Source organism: Sminthopsis crassicaudata, chromosome 6, assembly GCF_048593235.1.
Source record: "Sminthopsis crassicaudata isolate SCR6 chromosome 6, ASM4859323v1, whole genome shotgun sequence".
NCBI classification, from domain to species: Eukaryota; Metazoa; Chordata; class Mammalia; order Dasyuromorphia; family Dasyuridae; genus Sminthopsis; species Sminthopsis crassicaudata.
The window spans coordinates 29,822,004-29,836,178 of NC_133622.1; the positions used below are offsets into that span (position 1 = coordinate 29,822,004).

Sequence of the window (14,175 nt, forward strand, 5' to 3'; positions counted from 1 at the left end):
AGCCAATCAGAAACAAGAGGGTTACTAATGTTGTCTATTTATTCATTAATAAAAAGTGCATAGTACAAGCCCTTTACCCCAATCCAAGTACTCAATAAAAGATTAACAGGAAACCCTGGATGGCACAGACATGATTTGTTTGGCATAATTTAGACATTTTAAACCAGCGATTAACATTTAGTACATCACATGACAACTTTTCCTTTATTTTTTTGTTTTTTAAACAAAGTGATCTTCAGACATAGTAACAAACACACATAATTCTTCATTTAAGAATATAATATATTAAGAGACTAAACCTACTACTGCAATAACAAAGATTTAATCCATTAACTGTAAACTCTCTCCTCTTCATTACTTTCTCAGGTTGCTGGAACTCCTGCCTTAAGAGAATTCAGCTGGCAATGTTTTTAAATCAAATCTGATTAGTGAAAGACTTTCGATATTTAATATCTTCCAAGGTTCCTTCTAAAATGTGAGCTATATAAATTCCATATAAACACGATGGTACACTTTCAATTCACAAACCACAAAAGACACTAAAAGCAACCTTGTGATAGACTGTCTCTGACAGTTTCTTCAGAGAATTTTTGCAAGTTTAAAAATGTGACTTGCTGAACATGGGATAATGGCCTGGAACATCATAAAACTTTTGACTACAAAACATTTCCAACTTAGCTTTTCCCATATATAAAGCCAAAAGCATCCTTTTGAGTAAATAAAACTAATTATGTGGTGACAAACAAAATGACCTCTCAACAACACACTATATGCAGTGTTTAATGCCACTGGTGATTTTAAAAGATGTGGCTCTAATCTTTTTTCCCCAGAATATTCAAAAAATAAAAGGATTGTAGTAGTGATGGTCTTGAGAGCTAATGCTTATAAGGCAAATGACTTACTAGTTTGTTCAACAAAAAGGCCTCAATCATGCAGAAGCTTTAAGGGTTACGTTTGTTGCGTTGTTTTCAGAATAGTCTGTATCCCTCGCCCTGACAGGGGTGCCAAGAATCTTAGAAGCAACATAATTATTAGTGTCAGTACTCTGAAGATAAGAACTGCTGTGGTTATTCTTTAAATAAGCAACCTGAGACAAAGAAAAAGGGAGGAAAAGCCAAACTTCCTTCAGATCAGGTATCAAATAAACACCATCAACTGGAGGCAGGCCCCAAGGTCTTAGAATAAGAGGGAGCCCTCCTTTCCAGGGCCCAAGCTGACACTGGATAATGGTATCTGATAGCGGCAGGCCTCCCGGCGCTTTGAGGAAGAGCAGATGAGGGGCACCAGGTCCCCACCGTTCATCTCAACTGCTACTGCCCCGGCTCATTCTCTAAAAGTTGGGAAAGCAGAATCTGATTGTCCAGTGGATCACAGAAGAGGGAAACCATTGTTTTGGGGAACTAAAAGTTCCTGGGATAGGACACTCCTCTATTAGCAGAAGTAATTAAGAGCTGGTTGTATTTCACCAAGTTGGTGAGAAAATTAAGATGTACAAAAAAGAATTCAAGTTAGGAATATCAGATTGTATATTTAAAATTATGACCTTACAGAGTATAGATGGCCTAGAATGCAATCTTTAAAAAAAAAAATACTCCCTTATGTGTCACAGGACTATATCAGAGACTATATTACACAGTACAATGATATAGAGAAGTTTATTCAATTTATACAAGTGCAAGATCTATACAACGAGAGGCTATGCCCATACTGCATTTATGATGAAAAAAGTCTTATATTGGATAGAAGTGTACATTCCAGGTTCCCATAAGTTGTTCTCACTTACTGGGAAAAATTCTATAACCAAGGCAGCCATGTACACATATTCTTTATATTATTCTCACTCATTTTCCAAACCGACCAAGAAAAACATAAAACTGTTTATTTTTTTGTACATTTCAAAAATGCTCTTATCCACAAAATCCTCTATATCTACAAAGCATTCCTCCCATTAGCTAATATAGGACTCACAATTAGGGGAGAAAACAAGCATCTCTCCTTCTTCTCCATCTGCCATATCACCTTGGAATCAACAAAGAATTCATAAAGGTTTGTTAAAAGGTTAGAATGGCAACAAAGTCAAAATAATTTTCAAAGAGGAAAGAGAATTAGCAAGTAAAACCATATTTGAAAATGCTCACAGAAAGGAAAAGCAGTAATCCAAGTTTTAGTTCTAAAAACTTGGAGCCAGTAAGTCAAAAAGTATTTTCAATTTTAATAGGTTCTCATCATAAATAATAAATTATAGTTTTAAATTAAAATGTCATAGGTTATTCCTAGCATAGCTAGGAATGGTTCATTTTTTGCTTTTTATAAACCTTTTAAGTCTAGTGCTCAGTGGCTTACAAATATTTTATATAATGGACAATTAAATATGTAATTTATCAATTACATTTATTGAACTTTTTAATGTAAAATAATTTCATGGAAGGTAATAAAAGCTTAATAAACAACTATAAAATTTCTTCTTTCTTTTTCCAAGCATACAAGTCAGTTCTAATGGGCTTCTGCTACTGATGGTAAAAATTCCATGAGGTTAAAAAGTCTGAAGGATAGGAAGAAGACCACCATCCACAGAGAGGGTCACTCTCAGATTCAGTATAAATACAATGTGGTTCTAATTTTCCCAGCTGAGTTCAATTCACTTCAAAAGTATACTTTATGCAAAAAAAAAAAAAAAATTCAATCTTATAAAACTATCAAAACCATTTCATCAGTTTAAATGCAGAGATTACAATTCTCCTTCAATTAGGCCAGAAATTATCACACACACACAAAAATCATAACCATTACAAAGAGAATAAGTGGAATGTTTAAGATCTAGAAACCCCAGAATCCCATGTGACTCCTTTGAGGGAAAAAAAGAAAAAAAAAAAAGCATAAACTCTAAAAAGGAATGATGGCAACATGGGAAGCAAAAAATTAGATCACAGTAAAATTTCTAGTAGCTCATGAAAACAATACCATCCTATGCTGTAAATGCAAAGGGAAAAATAGTACTAATTGGGTTAAGAGTACTCTGGTCGCTTTCTTTCATTTGGTCGTGCAAGGTGTTAGCTGTTTCATTTTCTATCATAGAAAGTCTAGTCCACAGGAGGAGCTGGTGGGTCTTGTCCCTGGGGGGAAAAAAATCCAAAAAATAATGAAATTAATTTTTTCAGAAATTACAAGATGGGCAATTCTAATACAATAGGGAGAACTGACAAGAAAAAAAAAACAAACAATTTCCATTGGACTTTTCCTATGGTTTTTACAAATAAAGAAGGCTACGTTTTTAAAGTGATTACTTTCAGTAATAACTTAGCATCATCCATAAAAATTCCCTAATAAAAGGCAGTTTCATGACTTTTCTTTCTTAATGTTAATACTAGATGGGGAAATGAGGCCAGTCATACTGACCATTAAATATCACATGTGAAGGGAAGGGAGCTAGGAAAGCCAGCAAGTATGAGACTTTCATGCAAAATTTTAAAAATCTGCTAGGGGAAATAAATTACTTGAACAAAATGGGAAAAATTAAATTGAGTCTGAATATTGAGTCTGATAATGACACTTTCTACAATGCTGAAAAAATGGCAGCTTTGAAGCTTTCTATTTCTACTGCTGAGTCTGCAAATAAAAATGGGCACCCTGGCAAAGTCAGCATTCTTAATGCTTTTAAGACAAATGGAAATTAGAAATTAATAAAAGAAACTACCACATAAAAGTTAAATCTCATTTTTACTCATTTTACTTAGATATTTTATAGTTCCCCTTCCCATCTCTCCCCCAACCACCATTAACTACCCACCACTCCCAGCAACAATACATAAACAAATCAGGTTTCCTAATCCACAACACTTACATTATGTGGACTGGTTGGTTTTCCAGATATGATGGATCCTCTCAGATTAAAAGGTCTCATTAGGAATAAGATCATTGCAATGGCCACCCAGAACATTATTATCATGGTAACACTGAGGCCAGGGTCAATAGAAGAATTAGGTCCTGGTACTAAAAACAAACAAAAAAGTTTATTTGAAAAAGAATAATATCTTTGATATAATATTTATATTTTTGTAAATATAAATAATGTACTAGCAGAATTCTACTTCAGTTTTTAAAAATCATATTGCATATAGAAAATGATTATGGAACATGGATTAATGATGGGGAAAAATTGATCTTTCCACAACAGAAGTTTTTTACCTATTTCAAAGGTCTGTGAAAAATGTATGCAATTAACTAAAATGAACAGGATAATTTCATGTTCAGAAGTGGAAATATTTAAAATTGAGTTTTAAAATCTAAATTTAAAAGTACATTATGTATCCCAAAAGCCCTAGAGAAAAGCCAAGAAAATGCATGTCTTTCAGTTGATTAAAGAGGTGTTGTTTGGTTTTGCTAAACTGATTCTCACCTTCCCCACCACCTCCTTTTTAAAATCTTTATCGAAAAGAAAAAAGGTTGGTTTAATCTGTGAATGGAACTGATTTGCTTTTTGTGTAATTCAGAAGCTTTTTATAAAGAATTTATTTAAAAGACAAACCTAATCAAACCAAATTGAGGAAAATCCTGAAGATCAATGAAGAATGAAACTGAGGGCTCTTCAGTATTAAAAGACTCTGCCATCTATCTTCCCCCCCCCCCCCCCCCCGGCTGGGGTTAAGTGACTTGCCCAGGGTCACACAGCTAGGAAGTGTTAAGTGTCTGAGACCAGATTTCAACTCCGGTCCTCCTGAATTCAAGGCTGGTGCTCTATCCACTGCGCCACCTAGCTACCCCTCTGCCATCTATCTTAAAGTCTATTGTCCTTTATCTCTTTTCTCTTTCAGTCAAATTCCTAGAAAAAGCTTTCTCTACTCCCTGTTCCCTTTACTTATCTCCCATTCACTTTTTCTCCACCCCCCTCTAACAGTATTTTATTTTTTCCAGTTACAAATAAAGACAAATTTTCAACATTCATTTTTATAAGATTTTGATTTCCATTTTTTTACCTTCTCCCCTTTCTTTCCCTTCTTCCCAAATGGCAAGCAACCTGATATGTTTTATTTGTACAATTATATTAAACATATTGTGAAAGAAGAATCAAAACAAAATGGAAAAAACACAAGAAAGAAAAAGAAAGAAAAAAAGTGAAATGGTATGCTTCAATCTTATAATTCACTTTTTAACCCTACCTAGCAATTTTATCTTTCCATTTTAGTTAGTTCCTTGATTTGGAAGGGCTAAAGGGAAATAGCCACAATGATGAACTGGAATTATATATTGGTATTATTATCATAGAAAGTAATTATGTGGAAATTATTCCCCAAAAGTAGATTGACTATGAACACCTTTTGACCCAGTAATACTCCTATTAGGTTTATGCTCCAAGGACACTTATAAAAATATTTATAACAGCTTTTTGTAGGAAAAGAGTTGGACATTAAGAGAATATCCATCAACTGGGGAATGACTGAACAATTATGTTATAAAAATGTAATATTCGACTTTGTCATTAGAAATGATGAAATGGATGGATTCAGAGAAATATGAACTGATGAATACTGCAGTAAAGAAAAGTATAAAAATAATATATAGCAGTAAAACTATAAATGCAAATAATTTTGAAAGACAAGATTTCTGATCAATGTGATGACCAAATTGGGAAAACTGATTTATGACACCTAGCTCCTGACCAAAGAGGAGATAGTTGCAAAAGACAAAATAAAGCAACATTTTTGGACATGGTCAATGTGAAAATTTATTTTGCCTGATTGTAGATTTGTTTTTTAAAAAGGGGGGAAATTTTTTCTTTAAAACCTGGGGGAAGAAGAGAAAACACTTGCTTACTTGAAAAATAAAGTAAAAAAAATAGGAAATAAAATAAACCATCGTCAATAAGTATTTATTAAGCTCCTACTCTGTGCCAGGATAATGCTTTTGTGCCTCTAGTCCTGCAGGCAGTACTGCCTCTTGATAACTCTAGCTCTTTATCCAAGATTCCTTGCTGCTTCTCCAGCAGTGGAGCAGTGCTCGGCACATCGCAGGCAAAGGAAGAAATCCTGGGGAATCCAAGTTAAATCCTAACAGACCGTGTAACAGCTGGTGAGAAGCCCCAGCTTCCCACATCCAACATGCTAACAGTCCATTTGGCTCAGCCGTCTCTGTCTGACTAGATAGGCAGAGATGCAAATGTTCCTCATTTCATAGGAAACCTCCCTGATCTGAATCACTCCTTGGAAATGTCTTTCATGTGACGAAGATTTTGGAATGCCAGTGATTCAGTTTTGATATCATTTTATGACTTCATTTTTATTACTGGAAAAAAGAAACTTTGTTATGATGTCCCCTTTTAAAAATAACAGCATTCTAAGCCCTCCCCCATATTTAAAGGTTCTCATCCTAAAATAACAAGAGACACTCATTTTATATTATCATTTAAAATTTTAATAGCTTTTTATTTTCAAAATATATGCAAAGAGTTTTGAACATTGACCCTTGAAAAACCTTGTGTTCCAATTTTTTTTTTTTTTCTTATTCCTTTCCCCCTATTTCCCTTCCCTAGACAGCAAGTAGTCCAATATAGGTTAAACATGTGCAATTCTACCCTTTGATCCAGCAGTGTTATTACTGGGCTTATATCTCAAAGAGATATTAAAGGAGGGAAAGGGACCCACATGTGCAAAAATGTTTGTGGCAGCCCTTTTCGTAGTGGCCAGAAACTGGAAATTGAAGGGATGTACATCAATTGAAGAATGGCTGAATAAACTGTGGGATATGAATGTTATGGAATATTATTGTTGTGTAAGAAATGATCAACAGGATGATTTCAGAAAGTCCTGGAGAGACTTACATGAACTGATGCTGAGTGAAATGAGCAGAACCAGGAGATCATTGTACACTTCGACAACAATACTACATGATGATCGATTCTGATGGATGTGGCCATCTTCAACAATGAGATGAACCAAATCAGTTCCAATTGATCTGTAATGAACAGAACCAGCTACACCCAGAGAAAGAACACTGGGAAATGAGTATGGACCACAACATAACATTTCCACTTTTTCTGTTATTGTTTGCTTGCATTTCTGTTTTTTCTTTGCAGGTTATTTTTACCTTCTTTCTAAATCCGATATGTATTTAATATATGCTTTAATATATTTAACATGTATGGGAGTACCTGCCATCTAAGGGAGGGGTGGAAGGAGAGGGAAAGTTGGAACAGAAGTTTTTGCAAGGGTCAATGTTGAAAAATTACCCATGCAGTTTTATATATTAAAAAGCTATAATAAAAAACAATTTCTCACCCTTTCCCACCTAATTCTATCCAATAGAGTTTTCAAATGGGTTACAGGGCTGAAAATATGACTTTTCATTGTCAAACGGGATAGAACCAACTTGTTTCAATCTGTGACCACAAATAATGATATGTATTGGATGGAGAAGATAGCTTTAAAGTCATTAAAAATTTCTTTTTGCCAAAAGAAAAAAAACAAAACAAAACAAACAAACAAAAAAAACCTGTGCAATTCTTCTACATATATTTCCACATTTATCATGCTGCACAAGAAAAATTACATCAAAAAGGGAAAAAATGGACTCATTATTTTAATAGCCTCTAGTTTAATGTGTTTGTCCTTCAATCTCTGTCCCCTCATTCTTACATATTTCCCTAGAATCACCTCAATTTTCCTCCTCCTCCAAAAGGCTATGTTCCCTCTTGCTACTTTTTCTCAACCATCTATCTCTCTTGAATGTCTAATTTCGCTTTCTGCATTGCCTTGTCTTCTTCCTATAAAGATTCAGTAGTCCTTTTTACCTTAAAAAACAAACAAAAACAAAAACAAAAACCTAATAAATAATAAAAACCCCAAACCAAAAAAAATCTTTCCTTATCCTAATCTCTCTTTTCAAACAGAATAGAAGGCAAATGGAAGGGTCATCCAGGGTTGAGCAAAGGTGAAAAGCACAAAGGTAAAAGACAATATAAATATACAGATTTAAATGATTAACTCTACAGCCCAAACTATGGAGTTGAAAAGTGAAGCTACAGTAGGAGTGATTTTAAAAAGAGAGACGATCACAAAAGTGGGGGAAAGGGGACCTCCGGCATCAGCAACCTCAGGGAGATGGAACCAGCCCTAAAGCTCTCTAGACTAGCAGTCAGTAGCAGGCACCATCCCAAGATCTGAGTTCTATGTTCAGTATCATTTGGTGACATTAAGGTGGAGACCAATTCTAATCACTGGGTCTGGGCAGAGGAGGGCAAATGCAGGGTTCTAATATAGGACCTGTGAGGAAGAGACCCTCTTCTCTCCTTCCCCCTCACTTCGTGGAAGTCAGTGTCAGACTTAATGGTACCACCACCAACTCAGAGGTTCTGCTAGGAATTGAAGTAGCTTTGAAAATGCTGGGATGAGGTTTCACTACCTGATGAAAAGCTCTGTGAAAAGTGGAGTTTGGAAGAAATTAAGATTTAGCCCAACATTTTATAACAAGGTGAGTTCTCAACAGAGAAGTAACCTAGATATAAAAAGAATACATTCTTAGAATTATGAATAAAATCATCTATAACTAGCAAAGAGGAGAAAAGCTGGGTATTCCCTCGGTTTTGAATAAGCAAAAGCATGACCAGTCTTCCACCAACCCAATAAATATCCATTTAAAAGCCAACTAACCAAATGTTTATGACTCAATATTTAAATACATTTAAAGTACTTTAAAGTACTAAAGTACTAAATACAAAGTACTAAAGTACTAAATTAAATGTATTAGCAATCAAAAGAATAGTGTTGTAAAAGGAAAGTTTTCTAAAAATTTGTTTTGTGGAGAATATATTCACCTGATATGTTTTTTTTCCCCATTACAAGTGTGTTTTCCAATTTGCTAAGATTTAATTAATTTAATTGTGATTTTTTAAAAAAAATCTATGTGCAACTTAGTCTTTTTGCTTCCCAACAGTTCCCAGTATTTGACAAACAAACAAAAAAAAATTAAAAATGTAATTTTGTGGAGCTTTTTTTTTTTTTTTTTTTAAATAAGGGCTGTATCAACATTCTTAGTACAAATGACTTTTTAAAAAGTCTAGTTACATAATGGATTGTGTTGGGACACAGAGAAGCTTTAACCCCTTCTGAGACCTTTCTCTCCCTTTCGAAGCCTCTATGTCAAGTGTAGTGAGATGAGCTGTTGGGAACATCACAGTAGAAAACAGGTATAAAACACTTCACAAGCCTCAGTCTCCTTTTCTGCCAAATGAGCTGGAGAAGGAAATTACAAACCACTTCAGTGTCTTTGCCAAGGGAATCCCAGATGGAGTTATGGAAGATTTGGACATGAGTGAAGTGACAGAACAACAACGTTATGTAATTTAGATTAAGAGACTTTTCATTTAAAACAATGGGGATTTATTTGGTTCCCAGGTGTGGCTGGCTCAAAAGGTCACAGAATACCACAAATGTGTTTTTTTTTTTTTTTTAAATCCCTTATTAGGCACTCAAGATTATTTTTCAACTGGTATAACTGATCTGAGTATTAAACCCTAAAACAACCCAAGATAACTATGAGATCATGCTCATAATATTTCCCATGGGGCAAGACTACGATGAATGAATTATTCTCAGACCAATACTTGGTTTTTTTCTTTTAAATTATTTTGCTTTTATATTCAGGTCCATATTCTTTTTCTCCCTTCAATCCCCCTCCCCCACATGCTGAGAAGGCAAGAAATATTAAACCCATTCTACATATGAAGTCATGCAAACCATTTCCATATTCATGTTGCTCCCATCTACCCCCATCCCTGCCAAAAAAAAAATAATAAAGCTTCATTTGCACCCAGAGTTCATCAGTCCTTTTCTAGAAGTGGATAAACTTTTTCATCATGAATCCCTTGAAATTGTCATGGATCACTGAATCAATCAGAGTAGCTCAGTCTTTAACAGTTAAACATCACTTCAAAACAGATGTTACGATGGACCGTGTTCTCCCATATCTGCTCACTTCACTTTGCATTAATTTTCCCAGGATTTTTAAATGACATTCTTCATTTTTTTTCTAATTTAATGTTCATGTTATTGCCCCCAATTACATGTAAACAACAAAACCTTTTTAAAATAGTAGCTTTTTATTTTCAAAATACATGCAAAAATAATTTTCAACATTTTCCCTTGCAAAACCTTGTGTTCCAAATTTTCCTCCTTCTCTTTCCCTAGCCCTTCCCCTAGACAGCAAGTAATCCAATATGTTAAACACATGCTGTTCTTCTATACATATTTCCACATTTATCATGCTGCACAAGAAAAATCAGATCAAAAGTGGGGGAAATGATGAAGGGAAAAAAAAAACCCAACAACAAAAAATGTGAAAACACTATTCTTGGATCCATATTCAGTATCCACAATTCTCTCTCTGAATGCAGATGGCTGTCTCCATCACAACTCTGTTGGATTGCCCCAAATCACCTCATTGTTGAAAAGAGTAAAGTCCAATCAATACATTGTTGGTGGAATTGTGAAGGAATCCAACCATCCTGGAAAACAATTTGGAACTACGTATTATGGGCCAGAACTTGAAACAAGGTGCTAAGTGATTATGTACTTAGTACTTATTAGACTTCACACCTGTAGAAAGCATATATAAGGAGGAGATTCACATGTCAAGGAGATTCACAAGTCGGGCAGAACTATAAGAAAGAAGCTCTCAGGGCCAGACTCACAAGCCCACTAAAGGACAAGTCCACTCTTGTTCAGGCACCTGAATGTGGGACCAAGAACCTTCATCTGTGACCCAGAAATTATGGTGAGCACAAAAATAAACAAGAAAACTTTGTTAAAGAGCTAAAGTAATATCTCAGCTGAAATGGGACAGATGTTTATGAAACAGCCTTCTGTTTCTCTTCAAGGAGACGGTCAGGGTTATGAAAAGTCATAATTTGGGAGCACATCACTAAACTTCTGAAAAATGTACAGTACACATCTCCTTGGTTCTCTCTAAGGAAAAAGAATTGAATACAGACAAATGGAAATTAGTAGGAGAGCAACTAGGTGAATACTACAATTCCAATCCAAACTCAATTTCCAAAGATACACTTCATACATACAATTTAATATAAGTGGCTTTAAGAAATTGTATAAGTAACCAACAGGATGATTTCAGAAAGGCCTGTAGAGACTTACATGAACTGATGCTGAGTGAAATGAGCAGGACCAGGAGATCATTATATACTTCAACAATAATACTGTATGATGATCAATTCTGATGGACGTGGCTCTCTCCAACAATGAGATGAACCAAATCAGTTCCAATAGAGCAGTAATGAATTGAACCAGCTACACTCAGAGAAAGAACTCTGGGAGATGACTATGAACCACTGCATAGAATTTTCAATCCCTCTAATTTTGTCTGCCTGCATTTTGGATTTCCTTCACAGGCTAAATGTACACTATTTCAAAGTCCAATTCTTTTTGTTCAGCAAAACAACTGTTTGGTCATTATGTATACATATAGTGTATTTAATTTATACTCTAACATATTTAACATGTATTGGTCAACCTGCCATGGGGGAGGGGGTAGGAGGGGAAAATTGGAAGAAATGGTTTGGCAATTGTCAATATTGTAAAATTACCCATGCAGATATCTGGTAAATAAAAACTATTTAAAAAAAAAAAGAAATTGTATAAGTATTAGACTAAGGAAAAAGAAGAAAGAGCAGGAGAGAGAGATGCCAAATAAACTTAGTGAAAAGGATGAAGAATCAGATAAAAGTGGAGTATCTCCCTCAATTAACCCTCCATGGGTGGAGGTAGAAGGAGGAGGGGGAGAGGCAGAAACACAATCAGCATCTCCTATGAAGCAGCTTAAGACAAGATTACAAAAGGCATGGGTTAAGGCAAAAAAAATGAAGAAGAGGATATATCTGATTTTATAGATGCATATCCTGTGATTGAAGAGCTTGACTTGTCAGGTCAAAAAAGGAGAAGATATACTCCTTTTGATTTAGAAAAAATTAAGGATTTGAAAAAGGGTTGCATTCTTTATGGGACTATATGTCTTATGAAATCCTACCCCTGAGTGATTGGAAATCCATAGCAAGGACATGTTTAGAACCTGGACAAAACTTCTTGTGGCTTTCAGAATATCATGAATTATGTAGGATTAAAGCCAGATGCAATAGGTAAACAGGAGTTAATGTACAAGTCACTTTTGACCAACTAGCAGGTGAAGGTCAGTATGGAGAGAATTCAGCACAGATTAATTATCCCATAACAGTGTATGAGCAAATTTCTAAGGCTGCAACAAAACTTGGGGTTCTCTCCCTGGACAAAAAGATGAAGGTAAATAAACCCTTCACAAAAATAGAGCAAGGTCCCAATAACCTTTTGCAGATTTTGTGGGATGTTTGTAAACAGCTGTCACAAGAACCATTGGAGCAAATGCAGCTACAGGAATAATGACTAGACATCTGGCTAAGGAATGCCAATGAGGTTTGTGGAAGAATTATATGGGGACTAGACAAAGATGCTACTTTAGAAGAGATCATAAGACACTGTGCTACAGTGGGCACAAATGCTTATTATACCCAGACCATGCTGAACATGGGAAGATGGGTCCCTCTTGGCAAGGGACTTCTAGAAAAACTCGTCGATGTTTTCAGTGTGGAAAAATAGGACATCTTAGAGCTCAGTGTAGATATGGAAATAGAGTGAGAAGACAGGCTAAGAGAAGACCTACAACCTCATGTCCAAAATGTCACAAGGGCTTCCACTGGGCCTTAGAATGTAGACTGACCCAGGGAAATGAGAGGCAGGGCCCAGCTCCAAGAGATCATACAAAAGATAGGTGGAGCATGATGGCAGCTGAGTTTACACCTAGACAGTCTTTAGAAGGTCAGGACTCTGATGTGATCCATCAGCCAAAAAGCAATGGGATGGCAGAAAGGGATTACAATTGGAGAGAATACAGGTTTTTTAAACCAACAGGGCAGTGTCCAGTGCAAACACCTCCAATGTAACTGCCAGATGATGAGAAGAGATTTAGAAAGTGGTGAATGGAAGGGACCAGATAGATTAACTGCTTAGGGGAGAGGATTTGCTTGTATTTCTTCAGATGGAGAAGAAATCAGATAGGTGCCAATGAGTTGTATTCATCTTGTCCATCAAAGAGAGACAGAAAAAGAGAAAAATCTGGAAACAAAGGAGAACACCTAAGAATAAAATCTGTAGGAATCATTGAATTCCTTATCACAAAATAAGACTGTTGCAGGACTTGAAAACCATTAGGAATCATTGGATTCCCTAACACAAGATGAGACTGTGGCAGTACTTGAAAGCCAGCAGGAATCATTGGATTCCTAACACAAGATGAGACTGTTGCAGAACTTGAATACTAGCAGGAATCATTGGATTCCTTGAGATGAACAATTGTTGATAAAGACTGTTGCAGGACTTGAAAACCATCAGGAACCATTGGATTCCCTAACACAAGATGAGACTATTGCAGGACTTCAAAACTTGCAGGAATTATTGGATTCCTGGCACATGAACTAATGGACAATAAATTCCTTTTGGACTATTTCTGGGACTTATGGACATGTATAATTCTTCATGTTGATTCATGTTATTTGTCACATCACTTCTAGCCTGTGTTATATTGCTATGTGCTTATGTAATTTATGTAATTATGTGTAATACCTCCAATATTGATGGATTTATGTATACCTGTTTTAAGAGTGAGCCCCTTCAGAAGCCTGCTAATCTGATTTGATTTCCCATTTCCTCTGGTATTTTCATCTCCCTTCCTGAGAAGTCAGGGAGGGTGTGACCACCTCCTTTTTATAGTGTTTTCACTTCTTTTTTGAGCAGTTAGGGAAGGCATGATCACCTTCTTTTTTAGGGTTCTCACCTCCTTGAGAAGTCAGGGAGGTCACAACCTCCTTATGTTCTAAATCAAAAGAAAACGGGAGATATTATGGGCCAGAACTTGAAACAAGGTGCTAAGTGATTATGTACTTAGTACTTATTAGACTTCACACCTTTAGAGAGCATATATAAGGAGGAGATTCACAAGTTAAGGAGATCCACAAATTGGGCAGAACTATAAGAAAGCAGCTCTCAGGGCCAGACACACAAGCCCACTAAAGGACAAGCCCACTCATACTTCCGGGAGATACACAAGCCCACAGAAACCCACAAGCCCACTCTCTGGGAGAAG

At 35.7% G+C, this 14,175-nt stretch overlaps 1 protein-coding gene across 1 annotated transcript in view; it reads right to left on the minus strand.

Annotated features, from left to right (window-relative positions):
- Positions 1 to 21: 21 nt before the first annotated feature.
- The window catches only part of SMIM14 (small integral membrane protein 14), a 62,448-nt gene continuing 48,294 nt past the window's right edge, over positions 22 to 14,175 (minus strand). The window contains exons 4-5 of the mRNA XM_074274572.1: positions 3,842 to 3,990; positions 22 to 3,113 (exon numbers count right to left, since the gene is read on the minus strand). Coding sequence (XP_074130673.1) covers positions 3,081 to 3,113; positions 3,842 to 3,990 — 182 coding nt within the window. The 3' untranslated portion in view covers positions 22 to 3,080. The remainder of the gene's footprint in view (positions 3,114 to 3,841; positions 3,991 to 14,175) is intronic.